Raw genomic sequence first — 13,223 nt, 5'->3', positions numbered from 1 at the left:
TTCCCCCTTCACTAAACCGGGCGTGGGCAGCACATGACGCATCCTGCCCATGGACTGGAAATTTGACAGCCCTGGTATAGGCCCTACCCATTGCTGTTACTGTTGTTAGGTGCATCCTTTGCAGCTTCCAGATAAGGTAGAAAAAAGTGACTAACCAGACAAAAGAGGTAACCCTTTTCTTTGTAAGTTAGAAAACCTATCTGATAATTAAATTGTGTGAGGGCAGCTAAGTAAATGCAAATGTTTAGCTGTTGAGGAAGAATGTTAATATTGTGAATTGATCAGGCATTCTTGCCTACAAATATTAAGTCATTTATTTATTCATTAAATTTGTTTGCTGCCCATCTCGCTGCAAGGCGACTCTTATATTTTCTGTACAGGAGGGTGTCCGTATGGAGGAAATAGTTGAGGGCTGCACTGGAGCCCTTCATATCCTGGCTAGAGATGTCCACAATCGGATTGTAATTAGGGGTCTAAATACTATTCCACTGTTTGTGCAGGTGAGTGAAATATTTTGACAAATGCTTAAATTATTTGTGATCTAATGAAAATATGCTACATGTTTTTTAAAAACCTGATCTGAGTTCAGAGTTTGGTATCCAATACAAAATTGCTGTGCCCTGTAAAACAGCTTGAAACTTTTCTTAAAATCTCCAGAGGAAATAGGTTCTCAGTAGTTTCCTAAGGAAGATGGGTTTTACATTATTTTCTCTCAATGGCAGCTATGAACATTGTAGAGTTGTAATATTCAGTGCAGAGGTGTCTATCACAACTTTGATGCCTGATAATAGCCAGAGTCCCAGTTACTAACTGTGTTTTAAAAACATCCCAGAATATGTTGTTCTTTCCCTTCCTACTGCTAGCTGCTCTATTCCCCTATTGAGAACATCCAGAGAGTAGCTGCAGGTGTACTATGTGAACTGGCTCAAGACAAAGAAGCAGCTGAAGCAGTTGAAGCAGAGGGAGCTACAGCACCATTAACAGAACTACTTCATTCTAGAAATGAGGGTGTGGGTAAGTGAAAAGGGGGGGATTGGCCTTGCTTTGAGTTTAAGCTCCTCTGCTAAAATTATTTTCTTCTTGGATAGCAACGTACGCAGCTGCAGTATTGTTTAGAATGTCTGAAGATAAACCACAAGATTATAAGAAACGGCTGTCAGTGGAATTGACCAGTTCTCTCTTCAGGACTGAACCAATGGCTTGGAATGAGGTGGGATTTAGACTGCTAAATCTTCTCCATCTAAGTTTTTTCCTATTCCTACATACAAATAACTTAGGTATAAAATATGGTTTTTGAAATTGTGGACCTGCAAACTAACTTATAACACTGGGAGACACATTTTGCAATTAACTTCCCAGCTCAGATGCCATTTTGCATATACCTTACAGAGTGCTGATTTGGGACTTGACATTGGTGCCCAAGGAGAACCTCTTAGTTATCGGCCAGATGGTATGTATCAATTACACTTTTCATGAAAATCATTACATTTTATTAATTTGACTTATTCAAAACATTAAATGTGAGCTAGCTGCCCCCATTATAATAGACTTAGTTATTTCCACTGTTTGGCAGAACAATGATATATGATGTGCTGACTTGCAACAGTAGTTCCCGTTGCAGTTAAGTGCAATGTCACATTACTGCAACTTGTGACATCCTGCTGGGTTCCCCATTGACTGCTTGTGAAAAGTTGATAGTGAAGGTCACAAATGGTGATCACATGACTGCAGAATGCTGAAGCCTTCATAATTGCATGCTGGTTGCCAAGCACCTGAGTCCTGATCATGTGATTATGGGGATGCATCGTCACCTGCTACTTCAAGGACCTTCCGTAAGTCTCCTTTTTCAGCAGCATCATAACATTGAACATTCACTGCACAGGTTGCAAAGCAAGGACGCCCCTTACAACACATGTTGAAGCCTTAGTGAGTACTTCATCAAAGCAATATTGATTAACTGCTTGTGTTCTAACATGTGAAGAGTACATAATATAAGGTTATCTTTATATAAGCATATTTTTAGATATGTTGGTTGCAAAAAAAGTGAACATGCCATAAGCCTTTCTGGTTGCATATTTAAATGTCTGTGTTTAAGGTTTATTCACTGTGATAGTATATATGTTCTAGGTTTTCAGCAGTATACAGACTAACGGCTTGGCTGAAATGTGCTAATGCTTCCTATAGTAGTATGCTTTAACCATGTAAATATGTGCTAGAAAATTACTTCCGTGTGGCAAGATTATGAATGTCGCACTGATATCTGGAGCTTCTGTTACATCTAACATATTCACATGCTTTTCCCTCCTTCTCCTCTTTGTCACCCTTAACTTTCTTAGATCCTGGCTACCGTTCTTTTCACTCTGGAGGATATAGGCAGGATGCCTTGGGTATGGACCCAATGATGGAACATGAAATGGGTGTCCATCACCCTGGTGCTGACTACCCAGTTGATGGGCTACCAGATCTAGGACATTCCCAGGACCTTATGGATGGGCTCCCTCCAGGTGACAGTAATCAGTTGGCCTGGTTCGATACTGACCTGTAAATCATCCTTTAGGTAAGAAGCTCTACCTACAATCTGAGAACTTGGCTGGCAGGGAGACAAGTGCTTTGGCTTGGACCACATTGGTCAGAAATAGGAATATCAGACTTGTGATAGGATTTGTAAATGTGATTAACATGTGTGTTATGCTGCAAGCTTGGTACAGTTCTTAACATGAGTAGCCATAATCATTGTCCTTTTTTTCCCTTTTACACAGCTGTATTGTCTGACCTTGCATTGTGATTGGCCTGTAGAGTTGCTGAGAGTGCTCGAGGGGTGGGCTGGTATCTCAGAAAGTGCCTGACGCACTAGCCAATCTGAGTTTCCTATGGGAAAAACTGAAGTAAACTTTTTGTTCTGGTCCTTTTGGCCAAGGAGGAACGAATGGATTTGAGGAGTGACTCATGGAATAGAAGAATGTACGAGAATGAATCACAAGATGGAATTTATCAAACTCTAGCCTTGCTTGTTTAAAACTATTTTTAATTTTTAAATAACTAATGGTACTGACCTTGCTTGCTTTCAGAGTAGTTTTCTCTTTTGCAGTAATTGTAGCCTTTTTAAGTCTCTGTGTTAGTGAACATGCTATGGCAACTTCTGATTTTTAAGGATTGAGTAATGGTGTAGAACACTACTTCATAATCACACTGATTATATTTGGAAAAGTGTAACATTGTGTATCCCTTTTGTGTAAAAAAGACAAATAGAAATGGTCTAATTAGTTTCCTTTTTAATATGCTTAAAATAAGCAGGTGAATCTATTTAATGTTTTTGATCAAAAACTTTATCTGGAGATGCCTGGATATAGGACAGTAAAAAAACCTGTTGTATGGAACCTTGTATTGGACAGTTTACTAGTTGCCTTTTTTCCAAAATTATTGTAGCCTGCTGTGATACAGGTGCTTCATGAAAACAGTTATACAGATGGTTCAGAATTAAAGTAAACTATTAATTCATTTTGTTGTGTGAAAAAGTTATTTCATGTGAAGTGCAAATGCATCTTTTTACTCTAATGATATTGTGATATCATAACTTGTTTCAGAGCCTGGCTACCCTCAGAATGGTTTGAACTGCTTCTGCGTGGGAGCTGTGTGTTGCATGGTCTGAAGAAAAATGGAACATTCTGGAGTAGTCCATTAATGGACTGATGAATTTTGCAAAGCTGTATAGTCCTCTGCAGTAGATTATAATGTCAAAAGCAAAAAAAGAGTAGAAAAGTAGAAATAGCACCAGCTGGTGGTTTTTTAACTTTCTTACCTTGTCCCGCACCAATCACTATATAGTTCAAGAACCTGGGTCCCATCATGATTGTAACAACTTCTGAAAAACACATTAAGGCATTCTGTTGCTAATTTTTTACTAAGTTTTTAACAGCCAGTGTCACACCTAGCCACTTTCTGAGTCCCACAAAGTATTTTATACCACCTTTCATAGTGATAACAGATGCCATGCTGTTAATGACTTTAAAGACATAACTGGCACTTTGAACTGGATGCAGGAGCCTACTGGTAATCAATGCAGCAATAACAAAACCAGTGTTACTCTAATCCAGTGCTTCTCAATTATTTTCTGTCATGCCCCCCCTAGGAAGAAGAAAACATTTCGCCCCCCCCCCCCACTGTAAATAGTATAATTTGTCTATAAAATTGTTATAAGTACACCTCTGCATAACATAGCACACCGGTCTTTCCTCGTCTCCCACCGTAGTCACATGCTTTCTTTCCTCTTTCCCTCTTACTTGTCTATCCTTCCTTCCACCCTCCCTTCCTCCTTCCCTTCCTTCCTGCCTCCCTTCCAGTTCCCTCCTTCCCTCCTTCCTTCTGCCTCCTTCCTGCCTGCTTGCCTTCTTTCCTCTTTCCCTCTTGCTTGTCTATCCTTCCTTCCACCCTCCCTTCCTCCTTCCCTTCCTTCCTGCCTCCCTTCCAGTTCCCTCCTTCCTCTTTCCCCCTGCCTGCCTGCCTTCTTTCCTCTTTCCCTATCCTCCTATCCTTCCTTTCTCCCTCCCTCCTTCCCTGCCTCCCTTCCAGTTCCATTCTTCTCTCCTTCCTTCTGCCTCCTTCCTGCCTGCTTGCCTTCTTTCCTCTTTCCCTCTTGCTTGTCTATCCTTACTCCCTCCTCCCTTTCTTCCCTCCCTCCCTGCCAGCAGCTCCTCCAGCATCCCAGCTGGAAGCAGCAGCACAACAGTCGCCGTTACCAGGGGCGAAGGGGTGGGGGTGGCAAGATCGGGTGACCGCCGCCCCTTTGTCCCTTCCCCAACAGCGGCTGTTGCGCTTCCGCTTCCAGACGGAATGCTGGCGGTGGAGCTGCTGGCGGGGAGGCGAGCTACCTGCATAAAGACGCCGCCGAGGGCATGGCAGAATATATCCCGGCTTGAAGTGGCAGCGCTGGGGACTGCTCAGAGACTCATCAGAGCCGCGGGCTGGAGCTGTGTAAAAAGTCTGCTTGGGCTGGGGGGGGGGGGGAGGGAGGGAAGCCTGGGACAGCCATGCTTCCCTCCCTCCCACCCCTGCCCGAGCAGGCTTCTTGCACAGCTCCAGCCCGCGGCTCCAATGAAAATTCACAGTCCGAAGTGCTGCCACTTCCAGGCGGGATATATTATGCCTCGCCCACGCCGCCGCCGTTGCACCCAGATGGAAAGGGAGCCTTCGCGCCCCCCTTTACGGAGCCTCGCGCCCCCCCAGGGGGGCGCGCCCCACTATTTGAGAACCGCTGCTCTAATCTGATAGTTACCCATATCATAATTCTGGCTGCTGCATTTTGTACCAACTGTCCATCTCCAAATATGTAGAGTAGTCCAGTTAATTGGTGATCCAAGGCATAACTTACATTGCCAGAGCATCTTGCTGTGGTGAAAGGCTTCCTTGGACATAGCTTCTACTTGCTGATTAAGGAGCCATTGTTACAAGAGAACCCACAAGGCAGGAACTTTTTCAGAGAAGGCACATACAGGTGAAACTCGAAAAATTAGAATATCATGCAAAAGTTCATTTATTTCAGTAATGCAACTTAAAAGGTGAAACTAATATATGAGATAGACTCATTACATGCAAAGCAAGATAGTTCAAGCCTTGATTTGTCATAATTGTGATGATTATGGCGTACAGCTCATGAAAACCCCAAATCCACCATCTCAGAAAATTAGAATATTACATGCAATCAATAAAACAAGGATTGTACATAGGACTATATCGGACCTCTGAAAAATATAAGCATGCATATGTACTCAGTACTTGGTTTGGGCCCCTTTTGCAGCAATTACTGCCTCAATGCGGCATGGTATGGCAGCTATCAGCCTGTGGCACTGCTGAGGTATTATGGAAGAACAGGATGCTTCAATAGCGGCCTTCAGCTCTTCTGCATTGTTCGGTCTCATTTCTCTCATCTTTCCCTTGGCAATGCCCCATAGATTCTCTATGGGGTTCAGGTCAGGCGAGTTTGCTGGCCAATCAAGCACAGTAATCGAACAGTCATTTCACCTGTACAGACTACAGTACTGAGACTAATGTTACTAGATTACCCAAAGTCTATTGCTAGGTAGCAATATCTTTGGAAGGTTTGATGTGAGCTTATTTTGGCCCATCCAGATCCTCATGGGCTTTAGGACTGTATACAGGACTTTGATGGCATCTCCAGGTTGGCCTAGGGTAGCAATGTATAACAGTATCATCTTGTCCCAGGGTGGATTTGATTTAAATGAAGTCAATTTAAGTCACAATTTAAATCACTAGTAAAAAGGCTTGATTTAAATCAACTCGATTTAAATCAACTCGATTTAAATCATAATTTTTAAGGAGCAACTGTCATCCCTGTCCCACAGCGGCTCCTCTGACCCGCTGTTGACTCACCGACAGTTCCATTCACTTTAATGGGACAGCTGGTGATGCGGTAGTGACACAAGTGCTCTTTAATATATTTATAAGCAGCTTAGAAGGTTTCACTTTCATTTTTACTGCTTGCCCTTCCTCCTCACACTTAGACCCTGGTGGTACAGATGCATTTCTCTTCAAACAATCATACAGTTTGTAGTGTACATAGATTTGCAAAAGAATGGGATAAAGGCAGAGGTGGGTTCCTACCGATTTGGACCAGTTCGGCCAAATAGGTAGTAACTTGGTGGCCTGGGTCACTGGAACCGGCAGAAGCCCAGGCCTGCCACGCACCCGCCCCACCCTGTCACTCCTCACCTCCGGGGCAGCTTGATTGCCTAAGCTGCCACGTCGTGCCTGCCCTGCACCCCAACTAAGCTGCCGCCTCCTGCCTACAGGTAAGTCTCGCGAGCCCCCCCTCCCCGGAGCTTGCTACCCCCATCCCCACGAGCCCCATTTTGGCTCCTAGGGGGCTTCAGGGAGGCCTGCTAGACCCAAAATAGGGCGTGGGGGTGCCTAGCAAGCCTCTCTGCCGCCCCCTGGGAGCAAAAACAGGCTGCGGGGGGTGGGGGGCTTCCAGAATTCAGCTCTGCTGGCTGGAGAATTCTTGGAGTTGAAGTCCACAAGTCTTAAAGTTGCCAAGTCTGAAGACCTCTGGCATGGAGCTTGAGTTGAGAGCTTATTGAAAGTGTGGCTAGCTATCCTTGCTCAGGCTAAGCTAATCAATAGTGGAGCTCTAAGAGTGCCAGATGATCAATGGACATGTTCTCAGTTTCAAAATGTCTGGCTTTTCTTCTTCCTTCCAAAGACCTGGGGTTCTTCACAAGGAGGGAGGAAGGAATGAAGGAAGGAGGAGGGAGGGTGGGAAGGGAGAAAGAAAAAAGGGAGGGAAGGGGGAAAGAAAGAGGGAAGGGAAAGTGAGATGGATGGATAGAGGGAGGGAGGGGGAGAGAGAAAAAGGAGAGGAAGGAAGGACCACAAACCTGGCACTAGATGCAGCTTCAGAAGATGCTTTTAAACAGCACAGCAATCCAGGGCTGGAAGGGAACTCAGAGGTCATCTAGTCCAACCCCCTGCAGGGGGTTAGGGTTAGGTTAGGTCTCCAGTAGGAGACCTTATGTCATCTTGGTTATTTTGGTGCCTTTAACACAGGAGAAATCCCCAGGCATTGCCAACCTCCCCCGTCCCCTGGTAAAAAAAACCTAGAGCAAAAGCTTCATGCATATTAAAAAGAATAGAAAAGGGGGCTGCTGTGTATTTAATGGACTGCTAAATTGCCCATGCCCACCCAGTCACATGACTGTCAAGGCACTCCCACCCGGTCACATGACTGCCAAGGCACTCCCACAAAATAAGCCACACCCACAGAACCGGTAGTAAAAAATTTTGAAACCCACCACTCGATAAAGGAATATACCTGAACTTTGTTTTATGATTTATCTCATGGTTACTGTGAAATTGTGTGAATGCATCAATGTAGTGCATGGGTCGTCAACCTGGTCCCTACCGCCCACTAGTGGGCGTTTTGGGATTCCAGGTGGGCGGTGGGGATTTCGGAGGTTAAAACCTCCTTTTGAACTAACGCGCGCTAGAATGCGTGCGTTACGGATTTCGGAGGTTAAAACCTCCTTTTGTGCGAGTGGGCAGGCGAGCGCAAGCGCATGCACAAGCAAACATGTGGGAAGAGGAAGGGGAGGAAACTTCTCCAGTCGCGCCTGAGCTGGTGGAGCGCAGGCAAGCGCCGTCCCATCGCCAGGGAAACAGTGAGTGAGGGGAATCACGTGGTTGCTCAGATCACACGGGCGCAGCCCGAGAAGACATTTCTGAGAAGAGAAACTTCTCCCGTCGGGCTGCGCCCGTGTGATCTGAGCAACGACGCGATTCACCTCACTCACTGTTTCCCTGGCGATGGGACGGCGCTTGCCTGCGCTTCACCAGCTCAGGCGTGACCGGAGAAGTTTCCTCAGTGAAGCTCCTGAAAGGGATGCAGGCTCAGCCTGCCAGGCTGCCACCGCTCCACTGAAGACATTTCTGAGAAGAGAAACTTCTTGGGTCGCGCCTGAGCTGAAGTGCTAGAAGGGGGGGGGGGGAAGGAGCAGAAAAGACAAAAAGGAGAATGAAAGGGAGAAAGAGGAGGTGGGGGATAGTGTGATCCTTGCTGCTTTCTGAGCTTGGGGGGGGGGGGGAGCAGAAAAGACAAAAAGAAAGAAAGGGAGAAAGAGGAGGTGGGGGATAGTGGGATCCTTACTGCTTTCTGAACTTGGGGGGTGGGGGAAGGAGCAGAAAAGACAAAAAGGAGAAAGAAAGGGAGAAAGAGGAGGTGGGGAATAGTGGGATCCTTGCTGCTTACTGAGCTTGAGGGGGGGAGGAAGGAGCAGAAAAGACAAAAAGAATGAAAGGGAGAAAGAGGAGGTGGGGGATAGTGGGATCCTTGCTGCTTTCTGAGCTTGGGGGGGGGGGAAGGAGCAGAAAAGACAAAAAGGAGAATGAAAGGGAGAAAAAGGAGGTGGGGGATAGTGGGATCCTTGCTGCTTTCTGAGCTTGGGGGGGGGGGGAAGGAGCAGAAAAGACAAAAAGAAGAAAGAAAGGGAGAAAGAGGAGGTGGGGGATAGTGGGATCCTTGCTGCTTTCTGAGCTTAGGGGGGGGGGGGAAAGGAGCAGAAAATACAAAAAGGAGAAAGAAAGGGAGAAAGAGGAGGTGGGGGATAGTGGGATCCTTGCTGCTTTCTGAGTTTGCGGGGGGGGGGGAAGGAACAGAAAAGACAAAAAAGCGAAGAAAGGGAGAAAGAGGAGGTGGGGGATAGTGAGTTCCTTGCTGCTTTCCGAGCTTGGGGGGGGGGGAGGAGCAGAAAAGACAAAAAGAATGAAAGGGAGAAAGAGGAGGTGGGGGATAGTGGGATCCTTGCTGCTTTCTGAGCTTGGGGGGGGGGAGGAGCAGAAAAGACAAAAAGAAAGAAAGGGAGAAAGGAGATGGGGGATAGTGGGATCCTTACTGCTTTCTGAGCTGGGGGGGGGAGCAGAAAAGACAAAAAGGAGAAAGAAAGGGAGAAAAAGGAGGTGGGGGATAATGGGATCCTTGCTGCTTTCTGAGCTTGTGGGGGGGGGGGGAAGGAGCAGAAAAGACAAAAAGGAGAAAGAAAGGGAGAAAGAGGAGGTGGGGGATACTGGGATCCTTGCTGCTTTCTGAGCTTGGGGGCGGGGGTAGGAGCAGAAAAGACAAAATGAGAAAGAAAGGGAGAAAGAGGAGGTGGAGGTTACTGGGATCCTTGCTGCTTTCTGAGCTGGGGGGGGGGGAGCAGAAAAGACAAAAAAGAGAATGAAAGGGAGAAAGAGGAGGTGGGGGATAGTGGGATCCTTGCTGCTTTCTGAGCTTGGGGGGGGGGGGGGGGAAGGAGCAGAAAAGATAAAAAGGAGAAAGAAAGGGAGAAAGAGGAGGTGGGGGATAGTGGGATCCTTGCTGCTTTCTGAGCTTGGGGGCGGGGGAAGGAGCAGAAAAGACAAAAAGGAGAAAGAAAGGGAGAAAGAGGAGGTGGGGGATAGTGGGATCCTTGCTGCTTTCTGAGCTTGGGGGGGGGGAAGGAGCAGAAAAGACAAAAAGAAGAAAGAAAGGGAGAAAGAGGAGGTGGGGGATAGTGGGATCCTTTCTGCTTTCTGAGCTTGGGGGGGGGGGAAGGAGCAGAAATGACAAAAAGAAAGAAAGGGAGAAAGAGGAGGTGGGGGATAGTGGGATCCTTGCTGCTTTCTGAGCTTGGGGGGGGGGGGAGGAGCAGAAATGACAAAAAGAAAGAAAGGGAGAAAGAGGAGGTGGGGGATAGTGGGATCCTTGCTGCTTTCTGAGCTTGGGGGGGGGGAGGAGCAGAAAAGACAAAAAGGAGAATGAAGGAGAAAGAGGAGGTGGGGGATAGTGTGATCCTTGCTGCTTTCTGAGCTTGGGGGGGGGAGCAGAAAAGACAAAAAGAAAGAAAGGGAGAAAGAGGAGGTGGGGGATAGTGGGATCCTTACTGCTTTCTGAGCTTGGGGGGTGGGGGAAGGAGCAGAAAAGACAAAAAGGAGAAAGAAAGGGAGAAAGAGGAGGTGGGGAATAGTGGGATCCTTGCTGCTTACTGAGCTTGAGGGGGGGAGGAAGGAGCAGAAAAGACAAAAAGAATGAAAGGGAGAAAGAGGAGGTGGGGGATAGTGGGATCCTTACTGCTTTCTGAGCTTGGGGGGTGGGGGAAGGAGCAGAAAAGACAAAAAGGAGAATGAAAGGGAGAAAGAGGAGGTGGGGGATAGTGGGATCCTTGCTGCTTTCTGAGCTTGGGGGGGGGGAAGGAGCAGAAAAGACAAAAAGGAGAATGAAAGGGAGAAAAAGGAGGTGGGGGATAGTGGGATCCTTGCTGCTTTCTGAGCTTGGGGGGGGGGGGGAAGGAGCAGAGAAGACAAAAAGAAGAAAGAAAGGGAGAAAGAGGAGGTGGGGGATAGTGGGATCCTTGCTGCTTTCTGAGCTTGGGGGGGGGAAAGGAGCAGAAAATACAAAAAGGAGAAAGAAAGGGAGAAAGAGGAGGTGGGGGATAGTGGGATCCTTGCTGCTTTCTGAGCTTGGGGGGGGGGGAGGAGCAGAAAAGACAAAAAGGAGAATGAAGGAGAAAGAGGCGGTGGGGGATAGTGTGATCCTTGCTGCTTTCTGAGCTTGGGGGGGGGGGAGCAGAAAAGACAAAAAGAAAGAAAGGGAGAAAGAGGAGGTGGGGGATAGTGGGATCCTTACTGCTTTCTGAGCTTGGGGGGTGGGGGAAGGAGCAGAAAAGACAAAAAGGAGAAAGAAAGGGAGAAAGAGGAGGTGGGGAATAGTGAGATCCTTGCTGCTTACTGAGCTTGAGGGGGGGGAGGAAGGAGCAGAAAAGACAAAAAGAATGAAAGGGAGAAAGAGGAGGTGGGGGATAGTGTGATCCTTGCTGCTTTCTGAGCTTGGGGGGGGGGGAGGAGCAGAAAAGACAAAAAGGAGAAAGAAGGGGAGAAAGAGGAGGTGGGGGATAGTGGGATCCTTGCTGCTTTCTGAGCTTGGGGGGGGGGAGGAGCAAAAAAGACAAAAAGGGAGAAAGAAAGGGAGAAAGAGGAGGTGGGGGATAGTGGGATCCTTGCTGCTTTCTGAGCTTGGGGGGGGGGGAGGAGCAGAAAAGACAAAAAGGAGAAAGAAGGGGAGAAAGAGGAGGTGGGGGATAGTGGGATCCTTGCTGCTTTCTGAGCTTGGGGGGGGGAGCAGAAAAGACAAAAAGGAGAATGAAAGGGAGAAAAAGGAGGAGGGGGATAGTGGGATCCTTGCTGCTTTCTGAGCTTGGGGGGAGGGGGAAGGAGCAGAAAAGACAAAAAGGAGAATGAAAGGGAGAAAAAGGAGGTGGGGGATAGTGGGATCCTTGCTGCTTTCTGAGCTGGGGGGGGGAAGGAGCAGAAAAGACAAAAAGAAGAAAGAAAGGGAGAAAGAGGAGGTGGGGGATAGTGGGATCCTTGCTGCTTTCTGAGCTTAGGGGGGGGGGAAAGGAGCAGAAAATACGAAAAGGAGAAAGAAAGGGAGAAAGAGGAGGTGGGGGATAGTGGGATCCTTGCTGCTTTCTGAGTTTGCGGGGGGGGGAAGGAGCAGAAAAGACAAAAAAGCGAAGAAAGGGAGAAAGAGGAGGTGGGGGATAGTGAGTCCCTTGCTGCTTTCTGAGCTTGGGGGGGGGGGGGAGGAGCAGAAAAGACAAAAAGAATGAAAGGGAGAAAGAGGAGGTGGGGGATAGTGGGATCCTTGCTGCTTTCTGAGCTTGGGGGGGGGGGAGGAGCAGAAAAGACAAAAAGAAAGAAAGGGAGAAAGGAGATGGGGGATAGTGTGATCCTTGCTGCTTTCTGAGCTTGGGGGGGGGAGGAGCAGAAAAGACAAAAAGGAGAAAGAAGGGGAGAAAGAGGAGGTGGGGGATAGTGGGATCCTTGCTGCTTTCTGAGCTTGGGGGGGGGGAGGAGCAAAAAAGACAAAAAGGGAGAAAGAAAGGGAGAAAGAGGAGGTGGGGGATAGTGGGATCCTTGCTGCTTTCTGAGCTTGGGGGGGGGGGGGAGGAGCAGAAAAGACAAAAAGGAGAAAGAAGGGGAGAAAGAGGAGGTGGGGGATAGTGGGATCCTTGCTGCTTTCTGAGCTTGGGGGGGGAGCAAAAAAGACAAAAAGGAGAATGAAAGGGAGAAAAAGGAGGAGGGGGATAGTGGGATCCTTGCTGCTTTCTGAGCTTGGGGGGAGGGGGAAGGAGCAGAAAAGACAAAAAGGAGAATGAAAGGGAGAAAAAGGAGGTGGGGGATAGTGGGATCCTTGCTGCTTTCTGAGCTGGGGGGGGGGGAAGGAGCAGAAAAGACAAAAAGGAGAATGAAAGGGAGAAAAAGGAGGTGGGGGATAGTGGGATCCTTGCTGCTTTCTGAGCTTGGGGGGGGGGGGAAGGAGCAGAAAAGACAAAAAGAAGAAAGAAAGGGAGAAAGAGGAGGTGGGGGATAGTGGGATCCTTGCTGCTTTCTGAGCTTAGGGGGGGGGGAAGGAGCAGAAAATACAAAAAGGAGAAAGAAAGGGAGAAAGAGGAGGTGGGGGATAGTGGGATCCTTGCTGCTTTCTGAGTTTGCGGGGGGGGGGGGGAAGGAACAGAAAAGACAAAAAAGCGAAGAAAGGGAGAAAGAGGAGGTGGGGGATAGTGAGTTCCTTGCTGCTTTCTGAGCTTGGGGGGGGGGGGAGGAGCAGAAAAGACAAAAAGAATGAAAGGGAGAAAGAGGAGGTGGGGGATAGTGGGATCCTTGCTGCTTTCTGAGCTTGGGGGGGGGGGGGGAGG

The 13,223-nt window shown here is 47.8% G+C and overlaps 1 protein-coding gene across 9 annotated transcripts in view; it reads left to right on the top strand.

The window, feature by feature from the left end:
- LOC309400793 (catenin beta-1-like) overlaps positions 1 to 3,498 on the top strand; it is an 89,750-nt gene extending 86,252 nt beyond the window's left edge. For 8 of the 9 annotated variants that reach the window (XM_081969469.1, XM_081969470.1, XM_081969465.1 and 5 more), the window contains 6 exons: positions 357 to 500; positions 864 to 1,014; positions 1,089 to 1,210; positions 1,390 to 1,450; positions 2,337 to 2,557; positions 2,760 to 3,498. In XM_081969469.1, the coding sequence (XP_081825595.1) occupies positions 357 to 500; positions 864 to 1,014; positions 1,089 to 1,210; positions 1,390 to 1,450; positions 2,337 to 2,545 (687 nt within the window). In that variant the 3' untranslated portion in view covers positions 2,546 to 2,557; positions 2,760 to 3,498. The remainder of the gene's footprint in view (positions 1 to 356; positions 501 to 863; positions 1,015 to 1,088; positions 1,211 to 1,389; positions 1,451 to 2,336; positions 2,558 to 2,759) is intronic. The other variant, XM_081969471.1, reaches the window with a different exon arrangement.
- Positions 3,499 to 13,223: the final 9,725 nt, after the last annotated feature.

Source organism: Natrix helvetica (assembly GCF_964273705.1).
Source record: "Natrix helvetica genome assembly, chromosome: W".
Taxonomy (NCBI): Eukaryota; Metazoa; Chordata; class Lepidosauria; order Squamata; family Natricidae; genus Natrix; species Natrix helvetica.
Note: the sequence above shows the minus strand (reverse complement) of the source record. Positions and strands in the feature narration are given on the sequence as shown.